This window comes from Phragmites australis, chromosome 3, assembly GCF_958298935.1.
Source record: "Phragmites australis chromosome 3, lpPhrAust1.1, whole genome shotgun sequence".
Taxonomy (NCBI): domain Eukaryota; kingdom Viridiplantae; phylum Streptophyta; class Magnoliopsida; order Poales; family Poaceae; genus Phragmites; species Phragmites australis.
Genome location: NC_084923.1, coordinates 22,338,608 through 22,357,243, shown reverse-complemented (window position 1 = coordinate 22,357,243; position 18,636 = coordinate 22,338,608). Strand labels below are relative to the sequence as shown.

General features: G+C 45.0%; 2 protein-coding genes across 4 annotated transcripts; both read right to left on the bottom strand.

Annotated features, from left to right (window-relative positions):
* Positions 1 to 3,138: 3,138 nt before the first annotated feature.
* On the bottom strand, positions 3,139 to 5,160 carry LOC133911091 (uncharacterized). Its single transcript, XM_062353306.1, has 2 exons — positions 3,483 to 5,160; positions 3,139 to 3,385 (listed from the first exon to the last, which is right to left on the bottom strand). The coding sequence occupies exon 1, from the start codon at positions 5,135 to 5,137 to the stop codon at positions 4,268 to 4,270; it is 870 nt and encodes a 289-aa protein (XP_062209290.1). The 5' UTR covers positions 5,138 to 5,160; the 3' UTR covers positions 3,139 to 3,385; positions 3,483 to 4,267.
* A 7,274-nt stretch (positions 5,161 to 12,434) lies between these two features.
* On the bottom strand, positions 12,435 to 16,759 carry LOC133912645 (vacuolar cation/proton exchanger 2). 3 transcript variants are annotated; one of them, XM_062355494.1, is made up of 12 exons: positions 16,465 to 16,759; positions 16,098 to 16,376; positions 15,841 to 15,911; positions 15,432 to 15,460; positions 15,145 to 15,341; positions 14,848 to 15,060; positions 14,183 to 14,308; positions 13,886 to 14,002; positions 13,744 to 13,797; positions 13,517 to 13,633; positions 13,299 to 13,392; positions 12,435 to 12,868 (listed from the first exon to the last, which is right to left on the bottom strand). In XM_062355494.1, the coding sequence occupies exons 2-12, from the start codon at positions 16,374 to 16,376 to the stop codon at positions 12,855 to 12,857; spliced, it is 1,311 nt and encodes a 436-aa protein (XP_062211478.1). In that variant the 5' UTR covers positions 16,465 to 16,759; the 3' UTR covers positions 12,435 to 12,854. The 3 variants fall into 3 exon arrangements, with proteins under 3 accessions (XP_062211478.1, XP_062211477.1, XP_062211479.1); XM_062355493.1 differs by having other exon boundaries at positions 16,098 to 16,470; positions 16,600 to 16,759; XM_062355495.1 differs by having other exon boundaries at positions 12,435 to 12,865; positions 16,098 to 16,758.
* Positions 16,760 to 18,636: the final 1,877 nt, after the last annotated feature.

Here is an 18,636-nt window from a genome sequence, read left to right as displayed (position 1 = left end):
CTCCTAGCACTTCTCAAGGCGAAGGCTTTGGGAGCTCGAAGAATACTTGTCAAAATAGACTCGAAGGTTGTAGCAAGCCAGATTGAAAAAACATTCCAGGCAAAGGAACCAGAGCTAATCAAGTACAGAGCAGCAGTGCGAAGGATGGAAAAATACTTCGTCGGATTCACAGTGAAAAGTGTGTCAAGGAATGATAATAGCGAAGCAGATGAGCTAGCAAAAGCGGCTTCGCAGAACATGACCTTGCCTCCAGATGTCTTCTATCAAAAACTAAGTGAACCGGCCCTCGATGACAGTCCAGCCAAACACGCCTGGTCGCAACAGTTGAGAGCGAAGACTGGCGTTTTCCGATAATGGCATATCTGCGGGGCCAAAAGGATATCGAAGATCAGGTCGAAGAAAAGCGCATGGCTCAGAGGGTAAGAAATTATAAAGTTATAGACGAAGATCTGTACAAAGCAGGAGTCTGCGCACCATTTTTGCGATGCATATCTCAGAAAGAAGGCCAACAACTGTTAAGTGAAATTCACAGCGGGTTGTGCGGCTCACATATCGGAACAAGAGCTTTGGTAGGAAAAGCATACAGACAGGGCTTTTATTGGCCAACGGCTGTAAGTGACGCGGACCAGCTGGTAAGAAGTTGCCAACAATGCCAATTCTGGGCAAAGGGATCAAACAGACCGACAACGAAGACACAACTTATTCCGCTGATCTGGCCATTGCGGCGATGGGGAATCGATATTGTCGGCAGCTGCTGCCAGCCCCAGGAAATTTGCGCTATGCGGTGGTGGCGGTAGAGTACTTTTCAAAATGGGTAGAAGCAATGCCACTCGTGAGCATAACATCAAAAAACATACAAAAATTCCTATGCAGAATATTGTGTGCCGCTTCGGGGTTCCAAGCGAAGTAACCGTGGACAATGGTACTCAGTTCGATAGCGCGGGATTTAGAGATTTCTGTAATAGCCTGGGCATAAAATTAATGTTTGCATCAGTTTACCACCCACAATCTAATGGCGCAGTTGAGAGAGCAAATGGCATCATCTTCGCAGGGGTTGCGAAGCGTCTTCAAGGATTGCCAAAAGGAAAGTGGGTCGAAGAATTGCCCAAGGTATTATGGTCATTAAGAACAACGGTTGCAAGACCAACAGGATACACGCCGTTTCGCCTACTGTTTGGCGAAGAGGCCATGACTCCAGAGGAATGCAAAATGAAATCATTCAGGGTCAGGAATGAATCAGAACAATGCGAGGAATTTTCATCGAAAGACGCCCTCGAAGAAGTAAGATTGCAAGCCGCAAAAAACCTGGCCACTTACCAAAAAGAGACAAGAAAATGGAGAGATAGGAATGTATCCGAAAAGACCTTCGCACCTGGAGACTTGGTGTTACGAAGATTTGGTACAGCAGCATCGTTTGGCAAACTTCAGAGTAAATGGGATGGCCCCTTCATAGTTAAAAGATCTTTGAGACCCGGTTCTTATCATCTAGCCAATATGGAAGGTGAAGAGCTTCCACACACCTGGAATGCAGAGAACCTTCGCAAGTTCTACGCCTGAAGATCGGCAGCCAGAGTCCGAGACTCCAATGTAATTTTTAATTTTTGTAGTAGTTCTTGTAATCGCATTGTAAGGGTACTGCACTCTTTTCCTCACAGGGGGACCCCTTCGCTAGGGGGTGAGGTTTTTAACGAGGCAGGAACCCATATGAACAATGATAGTGCCCCCCAAAAAATATTGCTTGTCTTGAGTAGTACTACTTTTTGTCGAAGTGCGCTAGACTAGGAGATTGGCGCACCAATCGACGACTAGAACACGGTGCGAAGTGTAGGCAAGCAAGCGTACACTTGCGACCTTCGCGGAATTATAAAAACCACCAACGAACTTCGCCGAAAGTCGGGGGCTAAGAGTGCCTGCCCCCGCACCGAAGGGAAAAACAAACCTTCGCAAAAACGAAGTATCGCCGAGCCAAAGAAAAGGCAACGAACTTCGCCGAAAGTCGGGGGCTAAGAGTGCCTGCCCCCGCACCGAAGGGAAAAACAAACCTTTGCAAAAATGAAGTATCGCCGAGCTAAAGAAAAGGCAACGAACTTCGCCGAAAGTCGGGAGCTAAGAGTGCCTGCCCCCGCACCGAAGGGAAAAACAAACCTTCGCAAAAATGAAGTATCGCCGAGCCAAAGAAAAGGTAACAAACTTCGCCGAAAGTCGGAGGCTAAGAGTGCCTGCCCCCGCGCCGAAGGGAAAAACAAACCTTCGAGAAAAAAGTGTCCCTAAGCCAACTAAAAGGTAGCACACTTCGTCAAGGGCAGGGGGCTAGGAGTGCCTGCCCAAATATCAACCGTCAAGCAAGTTGAAGCCAAAAAACTTCAAAGCTAAACATCAGAGGCCAAGATTGCTTGCCCCCCACCAGGCCGAAGTTACCTGCGAGTAAAAGTCGGGGGGGGGGGGGGGGGGACGGCGCTTCGCAAAAATAACACTGATCATAAGAAAAATATCAGCCCAGTAGAATCGCAGGAAACTGCGGCGAAAATCGGGGGATGGCCTTTGTCAAGAAAGTCTAACCCGGAGAATCCAACATAGGTCCAGAGCGCATCGCACCAAAAAAAAAATCGATGCCTTCAAAATCCTTACACAAACCCAGTTTATTCCGCATCCAAATCAACTTCTGGATCAACAAAATCCTTATACAAACGACTAAAATAAAATTGATAATCGATGCCTTCGCTGGCATGGAAACGCGATGATGGGGCCGAAGGGGCCCCAACTTGATTACAATATGATGTCGACATAGGAGTTTCGCCATCACTACCACTTCACCTAGCTACTTGCGAAGAGGGACCACGCTGATAGGACAATTGGGGTCTGTGTGAAAACGGCTCCTCGTCTTGAGGTTCAATCTTCGGCTCAATGAGCATCGATGTGCCGTTAACGTCCCCTCTCGCCGCACGGCGCAGATTTCGTTCAGCTCGTCGACTAACTACCATCGAAGGACAAACAGATTTCCAAAACGCCTTCGTTCTAGCATTCATATCGTCATACGATCTACACTTCGCATGCCAATACCTTTCCAAGTCGATATTAGCATGACGTCAGTGAAATGATTCCCAGCAGGACCAGGAAACATAAAAATTATCCCTCATCATAGTCAAAGGCACAACTTCTTCGGCTACCTGCACAGTGTCCGAAGCAAGGACCTGCGCAGGGAGCGCAAAAAGGTCAATAACACTTCAATATGAATATATAATGTATTACACAACCAGTGTGTCACATCGCTAATTACAAAAACAAAAGCATAAACACGACCCTTCGCGCCAATTCATCCCACCTTCCCAGTATCTTCGGCTGCCATAGTAGTTGGTTTCGACGAGGTGTCATCCCTCGCCTTGGCCTGAAAAAAAAAATTCAACAACAATAAATACATTATTGCCACATATAACCACTTTCATAACCTTCGACAAGAGAAAACATAAGTTTGGTATCTGTACCCTCTGTCGGTTCAATTCGGCCTCTCGAAGAGCGAGCTCGCGGCCATGCTTGCACCAGTAATTGGTGGTGAATTATCGAGCAGTGCTCTTCGATGCTTTTATAACAGCAAAAGTTGACAGATCCGAAGGATACTGGAAGGAAGGTCGTTGAAGAGCAGTGTGATGGTCGCAACCCGTCATCTCCACAGATTGCACGAGACACCGGGCGGCAACCATGGCGCAGAAGTCGCCGTAAAGTTGTGCAGCCGGAAGGAGGCTACTGCTGGTCTCATCGATCCAACCGATAAGCCCACCCAGTCCGACGAGTTCAAGTGATGGAGGAGTCGCCGAGGCGCCTATACCTTCGAAGGTACGGCTGATTGCTTCGCAGGCGGTAACCGCCTTCGGCTCAAGCTCCCCAATGACATTAAGGGCATCGTCATTGTAAGCCTTCGCTTCGCTTAGTTCATTCTGCAGCCGCTCAGCTCTCTCTCTCTCTCCGACGCACAAAGTGATTGCAATTCGCAAACTTGTGCTTCGGAAGACTGCAGATTCTGGCGAAGGCAACTCACTTCGCTGTCAACGACCCCCTTCGCCGAGCGAAGGGCGTCGAGCTCCGTTTCAAGCCGCTCCAATCATAACTCTGCATCCTTCGCACGCCGCGACATCTCGCGCTTCTGGCTCTCAGCTTTTTCCACCCGTTTTTGTAGCAAGTCAATCTGGGCCTGAGCGCTTTGGGCACGGGCTACAGACTTTTCTGCTTGCTTACGTTGAGCTCGAGAGAGAAGCAAAACCTGAAATGTCAATTACAAGTTAGTAAAATACAAAGTTTTCTTTCTGTCAATATAAGAAAATATTCGATATACCTTCGCTATAGCCACATCGGATGCATCAATCAATTCGCTTGAAGACTTCTGAGCAAGCGGGATCTCGACCTTAGGAAGAACGAAGGTACCAAAAATCTTCTTCGCATCGCTGACCTCCCTGACACTTGGCTCAAAGGCGGCGGGCCGCAAAGCCTCGGGCGCAAGGGCCTTCGCGTCGAGAAGCCCGCCGAGACCCATCAAGCCCTTCCCCCTGCGGCAGGGCGCACTCGGCGTGGAATCTTCGCTCTCGGAAGATGAGCTCGAAGATGAGGAGGGCGACGAGTGTGCAGCCACCTCTACGTCGTCGCCACCTTCTTCAACAGGCTCCTCTGGAACACCGGGCTCGGATGCTGCGCCCGTCTCCGTCAATTCTTCGTCGTTGCTCAGAATCAATGTTGGAAGATCGACGCGCGAGCAAAACAGGGATTTCGGCGCCTGGGCCACCTGCGCTCCTTCGGAACTCTCCCGACGGGTCAAACCGCGCGAAGCAGCGGAGCCCTCCGGCGACGTTTCTGCGTGAGACTCAGGCGCGGCTTCGTGTGGTTTTTTACGGAGTGCAACAGCTTTTTTGGTACGGCCCGTTTTTGGCGATCGTTCCGAAAGCTTCCTTTTCGTCGGAGGGCAAGCGGCGGGTTCTTCGCTCGCTTCCGCTGCTGGGGAGCCTCCCGCATTGCTTTGCAGAACAGCGGAAATCTTTGGATGCTCATCATACGACAGACCACGATAGTCGAAGATTCTGTTCAACCTACGGTTAAGTCCCTGGTCCGCGCACAACTGCGCTTCACCGGGAGTAACCTTGCCAACTAGCATCACAGCCTTCGCCTCCACTTCGGCTACTGACAAATCTAAAAAAAATTAATTAACAACTGTTAGACGAGAAGATTTAAATTAAGTAAGAGTGCACGATCAAGGGGGTACCTGCGAAGCCTTCCACAGTAGGATGAGGACGACAGAGCCCCTCAGGCCCTTTCTCCCCGAAGGCCGGAATAGACTAGCCATGGCTAAGGGGCCAGACCGCAGCCGCCAAAAACTCCTCGACCAAATCACGAGTTGATAGATGCTTTGCACACCGGGCGAAGGCTTCAAGCGCAGTTTGCTGCGATGGTTTCAACTGCACATCTGGTGCACGGTTTCCCTTGACCCCTTCGCATTTCGATACAAGGTAATCTTCGGTTTCCACCTTGTGGTAAAACCACCATTGAGTCCAGTCTCTAGGCCACTTGTACTTGTATACAACCACGGGAGTAGACAGGCTGGCGCGATAGGCGAAGTTTAGACAACCGTAGTGTGCTTCGCTCTATACTCCGCGGACAAAGACCGGCTTTGGTTGATGGTGCAGACGGTGCGCGACGGAGAAGGCCCTTGCGGAAGCCTTAACCCCCTCCGATCGAGCGGCCCAGGCAAAAAGACTCATTCTGACTATGGCGTTAGGCATTAACTGATGCAAATATACTTCGAAGAGCTTTAACACCTTGATTACCATCTCGTCACAGGGAAGACGAAGGCCAGCCCTAAAATAATGCACAAACACGATGGCTTCATCGTCAGTGGGCTCCGGTGTCTCCTGTTTCCCGGAAAGTCGGACCTTCGATACATCACTAATCAGCCCTTCCCTGACAAGGCCAGCTAAAACTTCGCCATCTACCTTGGACTGTCCAATCCAGTAAGTCTTCGGACGGGACAACCTGTGTTTCGGAGCCATCTAGTTCAAGGAAATCCTCTCGCAGCGCGAAGACAATCGGGGGCTAAGTCTAAGGTGTCCGAAGGACTGAAACTTACTTCGTACGAGAGCAACAACTTTAAACGAGGGCGCGGTAAAATATTTTGACAGCTTCTGGTATTTATAGGGGGAATCGGACGCGGTTAACACTACCAGCATCGAAAATTGAACCGGCGCCAGAAACCGCGCTCGGATAACTACCATGAACATTAAATGCAGGTAGTTATACATATCGTTCCGACGCCGCCAAAAAAAACATATATATATATATATATATATATATATATATATATATATATATTAATTAACAGCGTGCATTGGATCCAACTAACTTCGACAGGCCGAAGGGGGACGGCGCTTAGATATCTCGAAGGCTACAGGCTCGGCCTATCGAAGATAAACCTTGCCAGTAGGGGGCTACTGTTGGGGATCATCTCCTGCCATCCCCGCACCCGAAGACAACTGCGAAGTTAGTTGGAGGTGCTGCGGGACAACTGCCGCGCTGGTTGCATCTTCTTCTCACCGAATTGGCGTATGCGAAGGCTGATCTACCTCGACTGTCGGGCGAAGCCCCGATTCGCGTCCCGCGTCCTTCGAACCGTGTGAAGACAAGACCAGGCCTTCGCCAGGAGGCGGCGAAGGCAGCTCGTCAAGAGGTCGGACGAAGAGGGCTTCGATATCCTTCGGTTGGGAGACCAGTTTGACAGTGGGCCCAATTGTCATGGGCACGGTTGTAATTATGGGATCATGCTCATTTGTACCATATTACCCCCAGATATTCCGGGAATGTAGCAGGTTAGGGGGTAATATATGTAAACCGGGCCCGTGATTGCCGGGTACGGGCTATAAATAGAGCCACGGTGTAAACGTGAAAGGTAATCGAAAACTGTTCTACTTCCAGTACACGTCACTATCAGGGACCTTCGCCACTTCCACCCCCGAAGACCCATCTTGTCTGGGACTTCGATCCCAACAGTACCCAATCTGAACTCCTGAAGCCCTGAGGCTATAAATAGACGCTCCCTCGACCCTTCTCGTCTCGCTCCACGCCTTTTTCCCCTCAAGTTGAGGCGAATCCGCCGCTAGATAGCTTGAGCCACCATTGCCGCTCCTAGACTAAGCTCGTCGACTCGCCGTCGCCCTAATGCCGCTTTGCCGTCGCCAACCCACCCTCAAGCTTCTCTAATGTCTCTTGAACAAGATGGTATCCTCGCCTTCACTCCCCGGCCACTGAAGCACCACCGCAAATGAAGACCCGAGAAATCATCGCTGACAGCACATCTCGTCACCTCTCCAATCATCACGAACCCCTAGGTGAGCTCACCGCCCTCCTGTGATGCTGTTACGCCACTCGTCGTCGACCATAGCCCATCGGAGCACTGTTCCGGCGGGACTCCAGTCATGCGATGTGGTGCCAAGCCCTCCACCGTCGTTCTCTCCCTGTCATCGGCACCATCTCTCCCCAGTTGTCCAATTCGAGTTCAATGGCTAGGATTAGATCTGTTTCATACCTCTTCGTTGGCCAATAGAAACTCGCCACGTATTCAACATAATCCCAATCAACTCTGTCTTGCCACCGTGTCATCCACGTCAGCATTTTTGCTGATGTGTCATCCATGTCATCAAGCCACATCAGCCAAACAGCCCAGTCAGCATTTCCTTTCTTTTTATTTATTTTATTTGCTGAGATGACATCATAATTAATATATATTGGGCAATAAATAGATTTCTAGTATAAAAATAATTCTAATAATAATAAATAGGGGATTAATTTCTAATAATGTTTTATAGGTATATTTAACTATTTTTAATAGTTTTATTATTCTATATAGTGTTTCCTTATTAGAATAATTCCAACAAAAATATTTTCTACAATAAAAATAATACTGAAATTAGGAAAAACGTTTGTAAAATAGCTTTCATGGTGTTTATAGTATTTTTGTAATGTTATATAGTTTTATAATTCAAATAAATGTTGTTAATTCTATGTAATATTTTCTTTCTATGATTTAAATGATGTTTTTAGAATAAAAATAATTCCATAAATAGGATAAATCTGAAGTAGTTTTAGTAATGTTTAATATTGTTTTTATAATGTTTTTAGTTACGCTTCATGTTTTATATAGCTTAATAATTAAAGTAAATGCTAATAAAATCCAGAAAAATCCTAGAGAATTCCAAAAAATCATAGATGGCTTGAAAAAATTCTAGAAAATTTCTACCAATATAATTTCATACGTAGTTAATATTTTTAGTCCTGTTTTGATCTTTTGAAAATATAACTTACTAATCATAATTCCGTTTTGATTCGTTCTTTCGCCGGATTGTCCGGAAAAGCGTGATCTTGTATGTGATGATGTTTGTTGTGTGATATTTATTTTTTTAGATCTTGGTGTTTATTGGTGTGTGCCTTTTTGTTTGTATTCGTGAGTAAACGCCAACGTTCTGGAGGAGCTACAAGGATTTCAAGATCAAGACTTTGAAGATCCAACTAAATCGAATGAAGGCAAGCTGTGTTCTTGATCATATTTACAAACATGCATGCTAATAATTTTTTTGAATCCAAGAGTTAGGCTTTACCCTAGTTTTTTCTTATCATCCTTGTCACCATAGTATAGTTTTGGCTTAGCCTTGCTTTGATATGGTAATCACGATAATTGCTCTACGAAATTGATAATTGTTCTATGCAACAATGATAAAATATGATATAATGATTTTTGTAGTAATATGGTATAGGGATTTGAGCAAGTAGTATGATAAGGCTAGTATGTGATGTACGGTCAGGAAAGTATTAGTCTTGCTCAAAATCTAAGGACCGATTCGTGGGCTAACCTTTCTGTGTTTATAGTACAACCACAAGCCTGATATGGGACGTCCTAGTCAAGTAATTTACTTTACTCTCAGCATAGTGTACACCATATTGTGGTACGAGGAATGGAAGGGATGGACTTTCTTAGATCCGTAAGGCGCAAGAGGGGGCTTATGTTGTTGAGGTGGAATCACGCGGTGGTGAAACCTTAGTGGGTAGAAATGTGCTGAGAGGGGCATTGTAAAGGTTTTATAGTGATCTTCTGGCCACACACCTTGGAAGTGTGCAAGTGTCTAGCTAACACGGGGAAAATGGAGACTTAGTCACTTGCTTGCAGGTGATGAAATCATGACTTGTGGGTAAAGTACAATCTCTGCAGAGTTAAAATTGAATATTCAGTCGTGCTCACGGTCACGAGCGACATAGAAAGCCTACCATGATTATAATTTGATGTTTTGGTCAGTAGGGTCAATTGTGGTTGTGGGAACCATAGTTGAGGTATGGGTTAATCAGATGGTGGGAATCGTGGTTAAGGTTGGTTTGTTAGTGGTTCAATCTTGGAGGTGGGAGCCATGGTTGAGGTGTTGGGTGTTCGACCTGGGTGGTTAGAACCTTGGTTGAGATGATCAGTTGGTTAAGTCAGGATGGATGAAATCTTGAGGTGGTTGGTTATTTACAGATATTTATTTAATTACTATTGCTTTTTCAAATGTTTATATGTAAATATTGTTTTTTGCAAAAGAGACAAATGAGCCTTATCCTTGTTAAGGCCTTCATATGCATATTATTCCTTCATAACTTGCTGAGTACGACATGTGCTCACACTTGCTATAACCAAACACTCAATTGGGAAAGAATTTGAAGACCTCGTGGAAGGTGCATTCTAGGGAGGTGTTCTCCGTTAATTCTCCTATGGATTTATCGGTGAAGATGAAGACTACGCTTAGGATCCGTTGTAGTTAATTGGTTCTTCGACCCTTGGATGTCTTTTGTAAGATGATTTGGCAATTAAAGTATAGATACTGTAATGATTATCATCAATGAAGTCGCTATGTGTTGGGATTGATTTCTGGGCTCAGCATATAGATGAGATTGATTTGTTTTTTAGACCGGTCTTGACAACATGTCCCACTGGTCCCATTTTAAAGCTTGATGGTGCATATGGAGTGGGTCGAACCCGCCACCTGTCGTCTTCATCGTTGAAGGCGTGCACTCCCGAAGCCTTCACCACTGTCCACACCGTCTCAACAAACTCCCACCTCGCCAAAGTGCGTCATCACGTGTCCCTTACTTCTAGGAGTAAAACCCCTCAAGTTATAGTGTGAATCGTACAGCAGCCGAGCAGCTCGGAGTCATCTTCCTCCTTTCCGGCCATTGCCGCCCTATCTCCTTCCTCGGTGAGCCTCTGTCTAATTCCTTGTTGTTGAACCATCTATAGAATCCTATTCCTAGGAATCTGACCTTACCCTCGTTTTCTCTCTGGTGAATGGTGTGTAGATGCCGACATTGCCCTGCTTTCGCTGTTGTTGTCTAACGTCGCTCGGTGGCCTTAAGGAACCATCGGCTGAGCAGCGCCCTCCATGGGCTGCACTGTGCCACGAGGGGCTGGGCTTGCCCCTCTTCGCCACCACGTGAGTCGTTGCCAGGAGGCCCTCTTACACCGCCATCGCCTTGGTGCACGAAGCCATCGACCTAGAACTCGCCGCATGTGGGCAGCTAGCGAGCATGGGTGAGGGCGCTGGAGCGTTCAGTGGGCAACGACAAAGCTTTGGGGTGACTTGATAATGGCAATGCGGCGAGAAATGCTGGAGCACCATTGTCATTGAAGTCCCGAGGTCATCGCCGCTCTCACTCGTCGACAGTCGCCTCGCTCCCTCTCTGACCTCCCTGTTGCTTGAGGTGAAATCCACGTCCGACCCTGATGCTCCCCTGCCACTCGCTATCGAGTTCCAAGGCTGGCGACGAGGTCTTCGCCCAACTCCGGTGACATCGTCGCCGTGCTTGAGCCCCTCCCGATCAGTCGGTTGCCCAGTCAGCATCCACCTTGATCTCACGTTGCTGCCATGTGTCAGCCACCTCAGCCTCAGAACCCAGTTATCATTATACAGTCCTCGCCACGTAGGGCGAAACTACCATCAAAACCAGTTAATGAGGTAAATTTCATTGGTTTGAATAGTTGGAGGAGGTGAGATATCTGGTTTTGCGGTTTGGGGGGACAAATAGATTCAAGCAATAGTTGAGGGGGGGGGGCAATATAGACTTTTTTTTTAAGAAGGACACCTACAGCCCTGTGTAGCCTCATCAACCTCGGTAGTGCTCCTCCACCACAGCCCCACCATGTCACCCCCAGGTCGCGGTTGCCCGCCACACCTCCACCTCCCATGCCACTACCGGCGGCCAGTGGCATCCCTGCCACCCATTGTTGGCCCCAAGCTCCCTCTAATCCGGCCGGAGCCCCATCCTCGAGCCCAGGAGTGGAGCCAGGATTGGACGATAGGGGGCCAAGGAGAGACAAATTTAAATCAGTTCTAGAAGCTATTAAATCGATCCTTGAAAAAAACACATAGTTTATCTTAATAATGGGTTAGTATATTTTCTATTTTTTTGAAAAACATAATACAAGTGTTGCGATGAATCCATGTTCTATGATCGGGCTGAAACATCTTTTTTCTTATCTATACACAAATTCGCTCATAATAACAAATATATGATATTTTCTATAATGGATGATGATATCTATCCATTCAACATTTCAATATTGTTTTTTCTAGTTGATATTATCGTACCATAGAAGTTGCTAAAAATAGTATTTATAATAGAAAATAATTAGGGCTTATGTCAATAAAGAGTAGAGCAATGTAACATAAATTATGACCATTAAGGACAAACGTTTTAAAATTGATAAAGTTTGGTAAGAAAAAAACCGCTTCATTACATACATTCACAATAACCACGTGTAGTAAATTATACTTGGTGACATCTAATACCTAAAATGTATTTTTTAAAAGATATAATATTCAAAATATATATAATAGATAAAATAAGTTTGTATACCAATTATCTCTTTAAGTTATTTTGTTTCTATATGCTACTAATATGTACCCTTGTCTCCGCCCCTACCCGAGCTCTAAACCCAACTCCAAATCCTAAACAGAGCTTCACGCTACCCACGACATTATTTTTGTTTTCTAGTCCTTCGGATATATCCATTGTACCGATAAACATTATGCCAAATTAATAAATACCTGCTTCCACTAAAACAAAAGTTGTGCAGAAAATGTGTCCATGAAAGCCGCCAACGATGTAGATAACGTCCTGACTACTCAGTTCTCCGGCTGTGATAAAAACGGACTGACGCTGCAAGCAAATTAAACACTCGGGATCCTCTAAAAACAAGGAACCCCTTGATGCATAACCCTATGGCCACTAATTTCCTAACGCGAAAAGGCATAACATCTGCAGGGGCAAGTTTCCTAGGATGCAAAAAGATTAAAGGTTCGTTCATGTCCTAAATTGCACAAGTGTACACAGATCACGTCGAAGTTGTGGAACATAACAATAAAATCGCTACAGAAAAATGTCACCCAAAAGAAAGTATATAACCACTCCACAGAAAACGCGTTTTCAAAAGGTATCACATGATATTGCGCTCGTCCCATTTTCCTTCCACCAGGTTCAATTTAATAGTAGTATTTTACAACAACAATAAAATTGTGACACATGTAGCTTCAACAAATACACTGGTAATTTTCGTAACTATCACATGAAGTTACAGTTTCTCAAAGGGCGATGTTGTTGCTGTCCTTAAAAAGCTGCATCAGCTCCTTGCAATTCTGAGCCGGAAATTCAATCCTCGACGTGGGATTCTGCCCACAAGTTGCTTCCAAATTCAGGACTCTGGTAGGTGCTCTATTGCAAGCAATGCTGTTTGCTAATTCTGCAGTTAAGTCGTGGCCTTCCCCATTCAATTCACAGGTATGTTGCTGTAGACTTGTCACTTAGTTGTCACCTGCTTCAGGCCAATCAAGTGAATCGTTAGAAGTTGCAGCTGGACGCAAAGTAAATAATCAAGAGATAAGACATCTTGAAATCAAGGATGTTTTTTCAACAATATCTGCTCATTAGCGATCCAAGGTTTCTGTGAGTCCAGTGTGTTGAGTTGGTGTTACAGATAGCAGAATGTAAGCTAGTGCATAAGAGTTTAGAAGATCATAGCTACCAATAACGAGCTCTCATCGCATTAACAACTACAAATGGGGTAACTAACTGCCACAGACATGTCATCTCCATGACAAGGGAATAAAGCAATTCGCTGGCATAAAGAATTTGTCTCCCCACTGACTAAGCTCTTGTAATTTCAGTGATAAAAGAAATTTCTCTCAAATTTGGTAAGCTCTTGCATCCAAAGTTGTCTATACAAAACACTAAACAAAGATACTTACTTGCGTTGGGGTCAACATGCACAAAGAAGCTTGCAGCAACTATGAGGTAGCATAGGATAAGCATAAGGCCTTTGAAATAGTTTGACGTGCCTTCCTGAAAAACAACAACATATAATGTGACAATCAGAACTATAAATATATTGCAAAAGAGCACGACATAGTAATTTCATATACATGCAGTAGAGACTGCAAATGATGCTGGTTTTCTATAAGCAGACCTGTAGCATAAATGCCACCACCAGTACAGTAATAAAGAGAGTCGCTGTCTCGAACAATTGGAAATTCAAGTCCATTTGTTGCCCCATAATCCAGCCAATTACCACACAGAATGGAATCTGCAAATCATGTAACAATTATGCTATTTGAAAACACTTCAGGCAACAAAGATAACAACTGATTCGAACATGTTTCGGCTAGTTGCATCTTGTTCAGTAAATATTCTTACCACAAACATGGAGATTTGTGTTGATGACCCTATCGCAACTCCCAAAGTAATGTCCTGTTGTTTTGGGAAAATGAGACACAAAATAGAAGAAGAAAAGAGCACTGTTAAGTTGACTAAAGTGAAAGAAAGCAGGGATACTTACCAATTTGTTTTTCATGGCAAACATAATGGCACTTGCATGTTCAGCAGCGTTCCCCACGATAGGAAGCAGAATAACACTAATAAAGGCCACTGGCATGTTTAATGATTCAGATGCGCCCTGTTACAAGATATTGAAGAGGCACGGTTCAAGAAAGAGAAAATGCATAAGTGTCAAATGGAAATATCATGCGCTGTCCTCACTTCATAAATATTATTGATAGAGAGAATAAGCGATGCATGGAGAAAAAGAACGGAATCAAGAACATACAAATTTAATTGTCAACAAGCTCTTCAATACCTGTATTGCATCTACTAGGTACCCAGAGAGTACTGAAATCCAAATAGTCAGTACAGAAAGCCAGCAGATGGCTTCGCATTGTGTTATCTCCTTTTCATCCTCCTCATCCTCAGTGGCCTCTTCTTCCTATTGTCGCCAAGTAGGAATTAGAGTGTCAAAGTAGTGCAAACGATGCATATGCATGATGGAATACAGGAAGTGATTATCTTTATATTTGGTGCTCTCTTGTGAGCTGGCTGTTATTCAGTGCCCTAGATGAAGTTTCAACTAAAAATAGCGAATGATTGTATTGTGCACATGGAAGTTCCAGACTATTTGAAGAAGATGTGGTAACTAACGAGATACAAAAGAAAAGTCGGGACAACCAAATATCTTGCTCTTCTTTGTGGACACTCAAACAAGGCCACAGGATGTACCAATGCAGAACTACAAATTTAGAAGTACAAGAAACATTGTTAACTGCATAACATTTTTACTGTGACCTGCTCTGCGTTTTACTTACATTACCTGATCCAGATTTCTAAACGGATAAATTAATTGACTTGATTACAGACTAAAAGTGATGCCAGGTCTTTTTGCAGAGTTAATTAATGTTATATAGTTATGCATATATGCCAAGTTTTTCAGCTTCCAATGTTTGCATAAATTAGTGTTAAGCCACTTACTTCACCAATTGGGCTGTACACACTGCGTTGGCTCTTTAGTTGAAAAAATAGATAGCTAGCATAGGCCACAAGCATGATGCAGCTACTAAACCTTGAAAGAGCTACTTCAGATTTTCCATACTGCACTTCTGAATGTGTGAAGTGAAGCACTGCTGGGAACATTAGACCTAAGACAGCCATCAATAACAGTCCTGAGTTTACAACAGCTGATGCCTGCAACGATACATTACAAAAGCATACTATTAAGTCTATAACAGATATACATTAGGAAAATTAACATTTCGTTAAGAGAACTACCTTATTGAAGACCTGGTCCCTATCAGAATGGACAAGACCGCCAGCAAAGAAAGCACACCCAAGAACCAGCAGCATATTTGACAATATTGAGCCTAGTAGTGACTGCTGGACGACACGAATCATCCCGTTTTTCAGTGCATATATCGAGATAATCATTTCGGTTGCATTTCCAAATGTAGCATTCAGGAGGCCCCCAACTGTAGTTAGAAAAAAAAAGGTTAAATCTTCACTAGTCAGATGGAGATTTGCACTGGAAAGCATGTCTCATATAGAACCAAAGAACATACTTGTTGGGCCAGTGTAGCAAGCAAGTTGCCTGCACAAGACAAAGTAGCATCCATCAGAACATATAAAAACTAGCTCAGGAGACCTTAGGCATAGGTGTAACTGGAGTTAAAGTCATCATCTTGGTGACACTTAGACCCTATTTATTTCAGATTGTAAAAGCTGAATTATGATCATAATTCAAAAGCTAAAACAAATAGTTAGATTGATCACAATCCAAAAGCTAAAACAAATAGCTGGTTGTAAATACTGGATTGTTACAATCTAACACTTAGATTGTAACCAATCCAGTAATCTGTCTTCCACCAGATTGTAACAATCCACGATCTAACTTTTACAATTCAGATTTTACAATCCACAATCTACAAACTGTTTTTCACGATCTCCAACTGAAAACAAACAGCCTCTTACTCGGTTGCATATCCCAATCTCTCGGCCAGCGGTGTTATGCCGATTAAGCTGAAAAGGAAAACCCATCCTTGCTGTGAAGCATTTGATGGAAACAAAAGGAAAAAGGAAGGCATTAACTTATCAGTACTGCAACTTAAATGCAACGGAAAAACAGAAACTTGACATGAAAGATTCAAAGGCACCGCCGATAATATAAAATGGACGTGCACGGCGTCAGAAAAGATGTGAGATTTACGAATGAAATGCTGAGCTCTTACGTGCTTGCCGGTGAGGTAGTGGAGGATGACGGCGAGCGGGCCGAAGGGGAGGAGCACGTTGATCTTGGCCTGGAAGATGACGACGCGCACGCTGGTGAGCGCCCTCCGCCACTTGCTCCCGGGCGAGAGCGACTTCGCCACCGCCACGAGCGAGCCGATGTGCTCGAAGTCCAGCGACTGCATCTTCCTCGCGGGCACCGGCGAGCCCGCACCCGGCGCCGCCGCCAGCTCCTCCCCCTCAGCCTCGGATCCCAGCCCCGCCTTCTCCGCCCCCATCATCTGCGAGCCTCAACCCGAATCAACAACCGCTCCGACGGATCCAAGCAATGCAAAGCCGGGCTCCCTCCCAAGAACGAAGGAATCCCACCTCCCCCTGCGCGCGCAGCGGGTAATAAAGATCAGGCTCGAGACGAGCACCCGACGATATGCGGAGCAGAAGGAGCGCGATTTGATTCGGATTCGGAGGCGAGCATCCGAATTGGTGATCGAATCTTTGGCTCACGCTGGCGCTGGTTCTCTGGCGCTCTGCGAGCGAGGAGGGGGCGACGAAGTAATGCGCGACGCCGACGGGCACTGCACGAGCACGAAGCTGTCTGGGTGCTTCGGGAGGGCCGGCCGTACGCCTATTGGGTCATGTCAGGATGGAAAGCCGGTGAGGAAAGGCGTTTTGCAGGTGTACGAGTGATGGGCAAATGATTAGTAGATTTGATAATCCTGATCAGTTGGTGACTTGGTGTTTCACTAAACTGCCACACCGTCCCAGGGGTGAAAAGTTCAAAGTTACTGATCCTAAAATCATCTTCAATCATATTTCTTTCGTTCAGTTCTTTTCTCGATTTTTTTCCTCGTTCTCATTCTCTTTATTTTCTCTAATCTCCAACAGCTTCTCTTCGAGGGGAATCGTGAAGGTAAAGGAGAGAGAATCCTGTTCTAGAGGGAATGACTCTGTGAATCCATTCGCGACGGAAACCGTGAAGAAAAACCGTTGAAACGTTGAAGGGAACGAAAATCCCGTTGTGAAGGGATTCTGGACCCTGAAAGAAAACCGTTGGAGATGATCTAAGGTATGTTTCTTCGGTGGATCTAGACAAGAATATTACTGTCACCACTCACCTCCAATGCACCATGGTGTGAACAGTATTTATCGATGGAAATTACCATTTTTCATAGAATATGGGGCTTATATTGTCCCCTTGAGGACGAGTCTATCCAATTTTGGTGTTAAATTGTTCAATGCATCATCCTGCATGTATTGAAACAATTTAACATTTCAACAAAGATGTTTTTCTAAGAATTTAGATCTATTGTAATCATCTTGATCCAACGACCATTCTTGTATCTTCTACCTCGTGACGCCCCATCTTTGTACTCAATTTTTTAGTTTTTTCTACTTGTTTTGTGATGTTACCCTAACCCTGTCGTCCTCCGACGACCCTCTCACTATTGGATTTACCGTTGCCCTCACCCCTCTACCACACTAACTAATCCGTTTTTTACATCCTCCTCGCTGACCCGTCCACTACTCTCCTACCATCTCGCCACAACACCATGCCACCATCAGTCGCCGCCACAAGCATCCTCTAAGCCGGAGGACCCCTCTGAAGCCCAAACCCGCCCGCTGCCAGAGAGGAAATCGTGTGGATCGAAGATTCATGATTTCCAGCGATTGATCAATAAAAAATGTGGAATCTTATAAGTTTTACATGTATGCTGCATCATTATTAGTAGCCAAATTGAAGTACTTCTATTCCTGCATCTCCTGAGTGCACCGTTATACATTATTTAAGCGACGATTGATTCTGAGCAGGGGACACATGGGGATGTCACGCTCATGCACATGATTGTCGATTCCTTTGGGAAAGGCAGTGGAAGGGAAATACCTTCCTCCGTTTACAAATAATTGTTGCTTTTGATTAAAAGATGTTTAAATGGGTCGGATCAAATGGGTCGGTACGAGGTACAATCATTTTGGCCCGGTTCAGATCCAGCACGACGGCTAACGGGTCGGGTCGGTACGGCACGACGACTTGGGTCGTGTCTAGATCGGAGCCGCGGCATGATAGGTCGGCACAGTTTGTTTAACTGTTCATATTTTTTAAGTATTTTATATAATTTATTTAAATCTAATATTATATAGGATATGTGGTGTAATGGTAATGTGTTTGACTCTAAGTAGAAGGTCAGGTGTTCGATTCCGAGTGAAAGCAAGTTTTTATAATTTTTTTCAATTTTTCGCAGGCTGACGGACAAAAAAAGTCGAGGCTACCGTGCCGCGGACCGACACGGCACGACGTGGTCTTAAATGGGTCGTGCCTAGGCTGGAGTCGCGGCACGTGGATCAGCACAGTATAACCCATTTAGCTAACAGACCTAAATGGACCGTGCCGGGCCGGGCCGGACCGCCCATTTAACTATCTCTGCTTTTAATTTTACTGTTTAAGCATTGATTAACTATATTTGTTCAAATATTAAGTTAAGTAAATTGGAGACATATCATTAGATTTGTTATAAAAAAATCTTTTGCTTTAAGCACGTCTTA

Bases quoted from the DNA above. Each gene is read 5' to 3' on its own strand.
- LOC133911091 (XM_062353306.1), bottom strand. From the start codon at position 5,137: ATGCTAGTTGGCAAGGTTACTCCCGGTGAAGCGCAGTTGTGCGCGGAC.
- LOC133912645 (XM_062355494.1), bottom strand. From the start codon at position 16,376: ATGATGGGGGCGGAGAAGGCGGGGCTGGGATCCGAGGCTGAGGGGGAG. The intron at 15,912-16,097 runs GTAAGAGCTCAG...AATGCTTCACAG, and splicing joins ACTACCTCACCGGCAAGCAC to CAAGGATGGGTTTTCCTTTT. The intron at 13,634-13,743 runs GTAAGAATATTT...CATGATTTGCAG, and splicing joins CACAAATCTCCATGTTTGTG to ATTCCATTCTGTGTGGTAAT.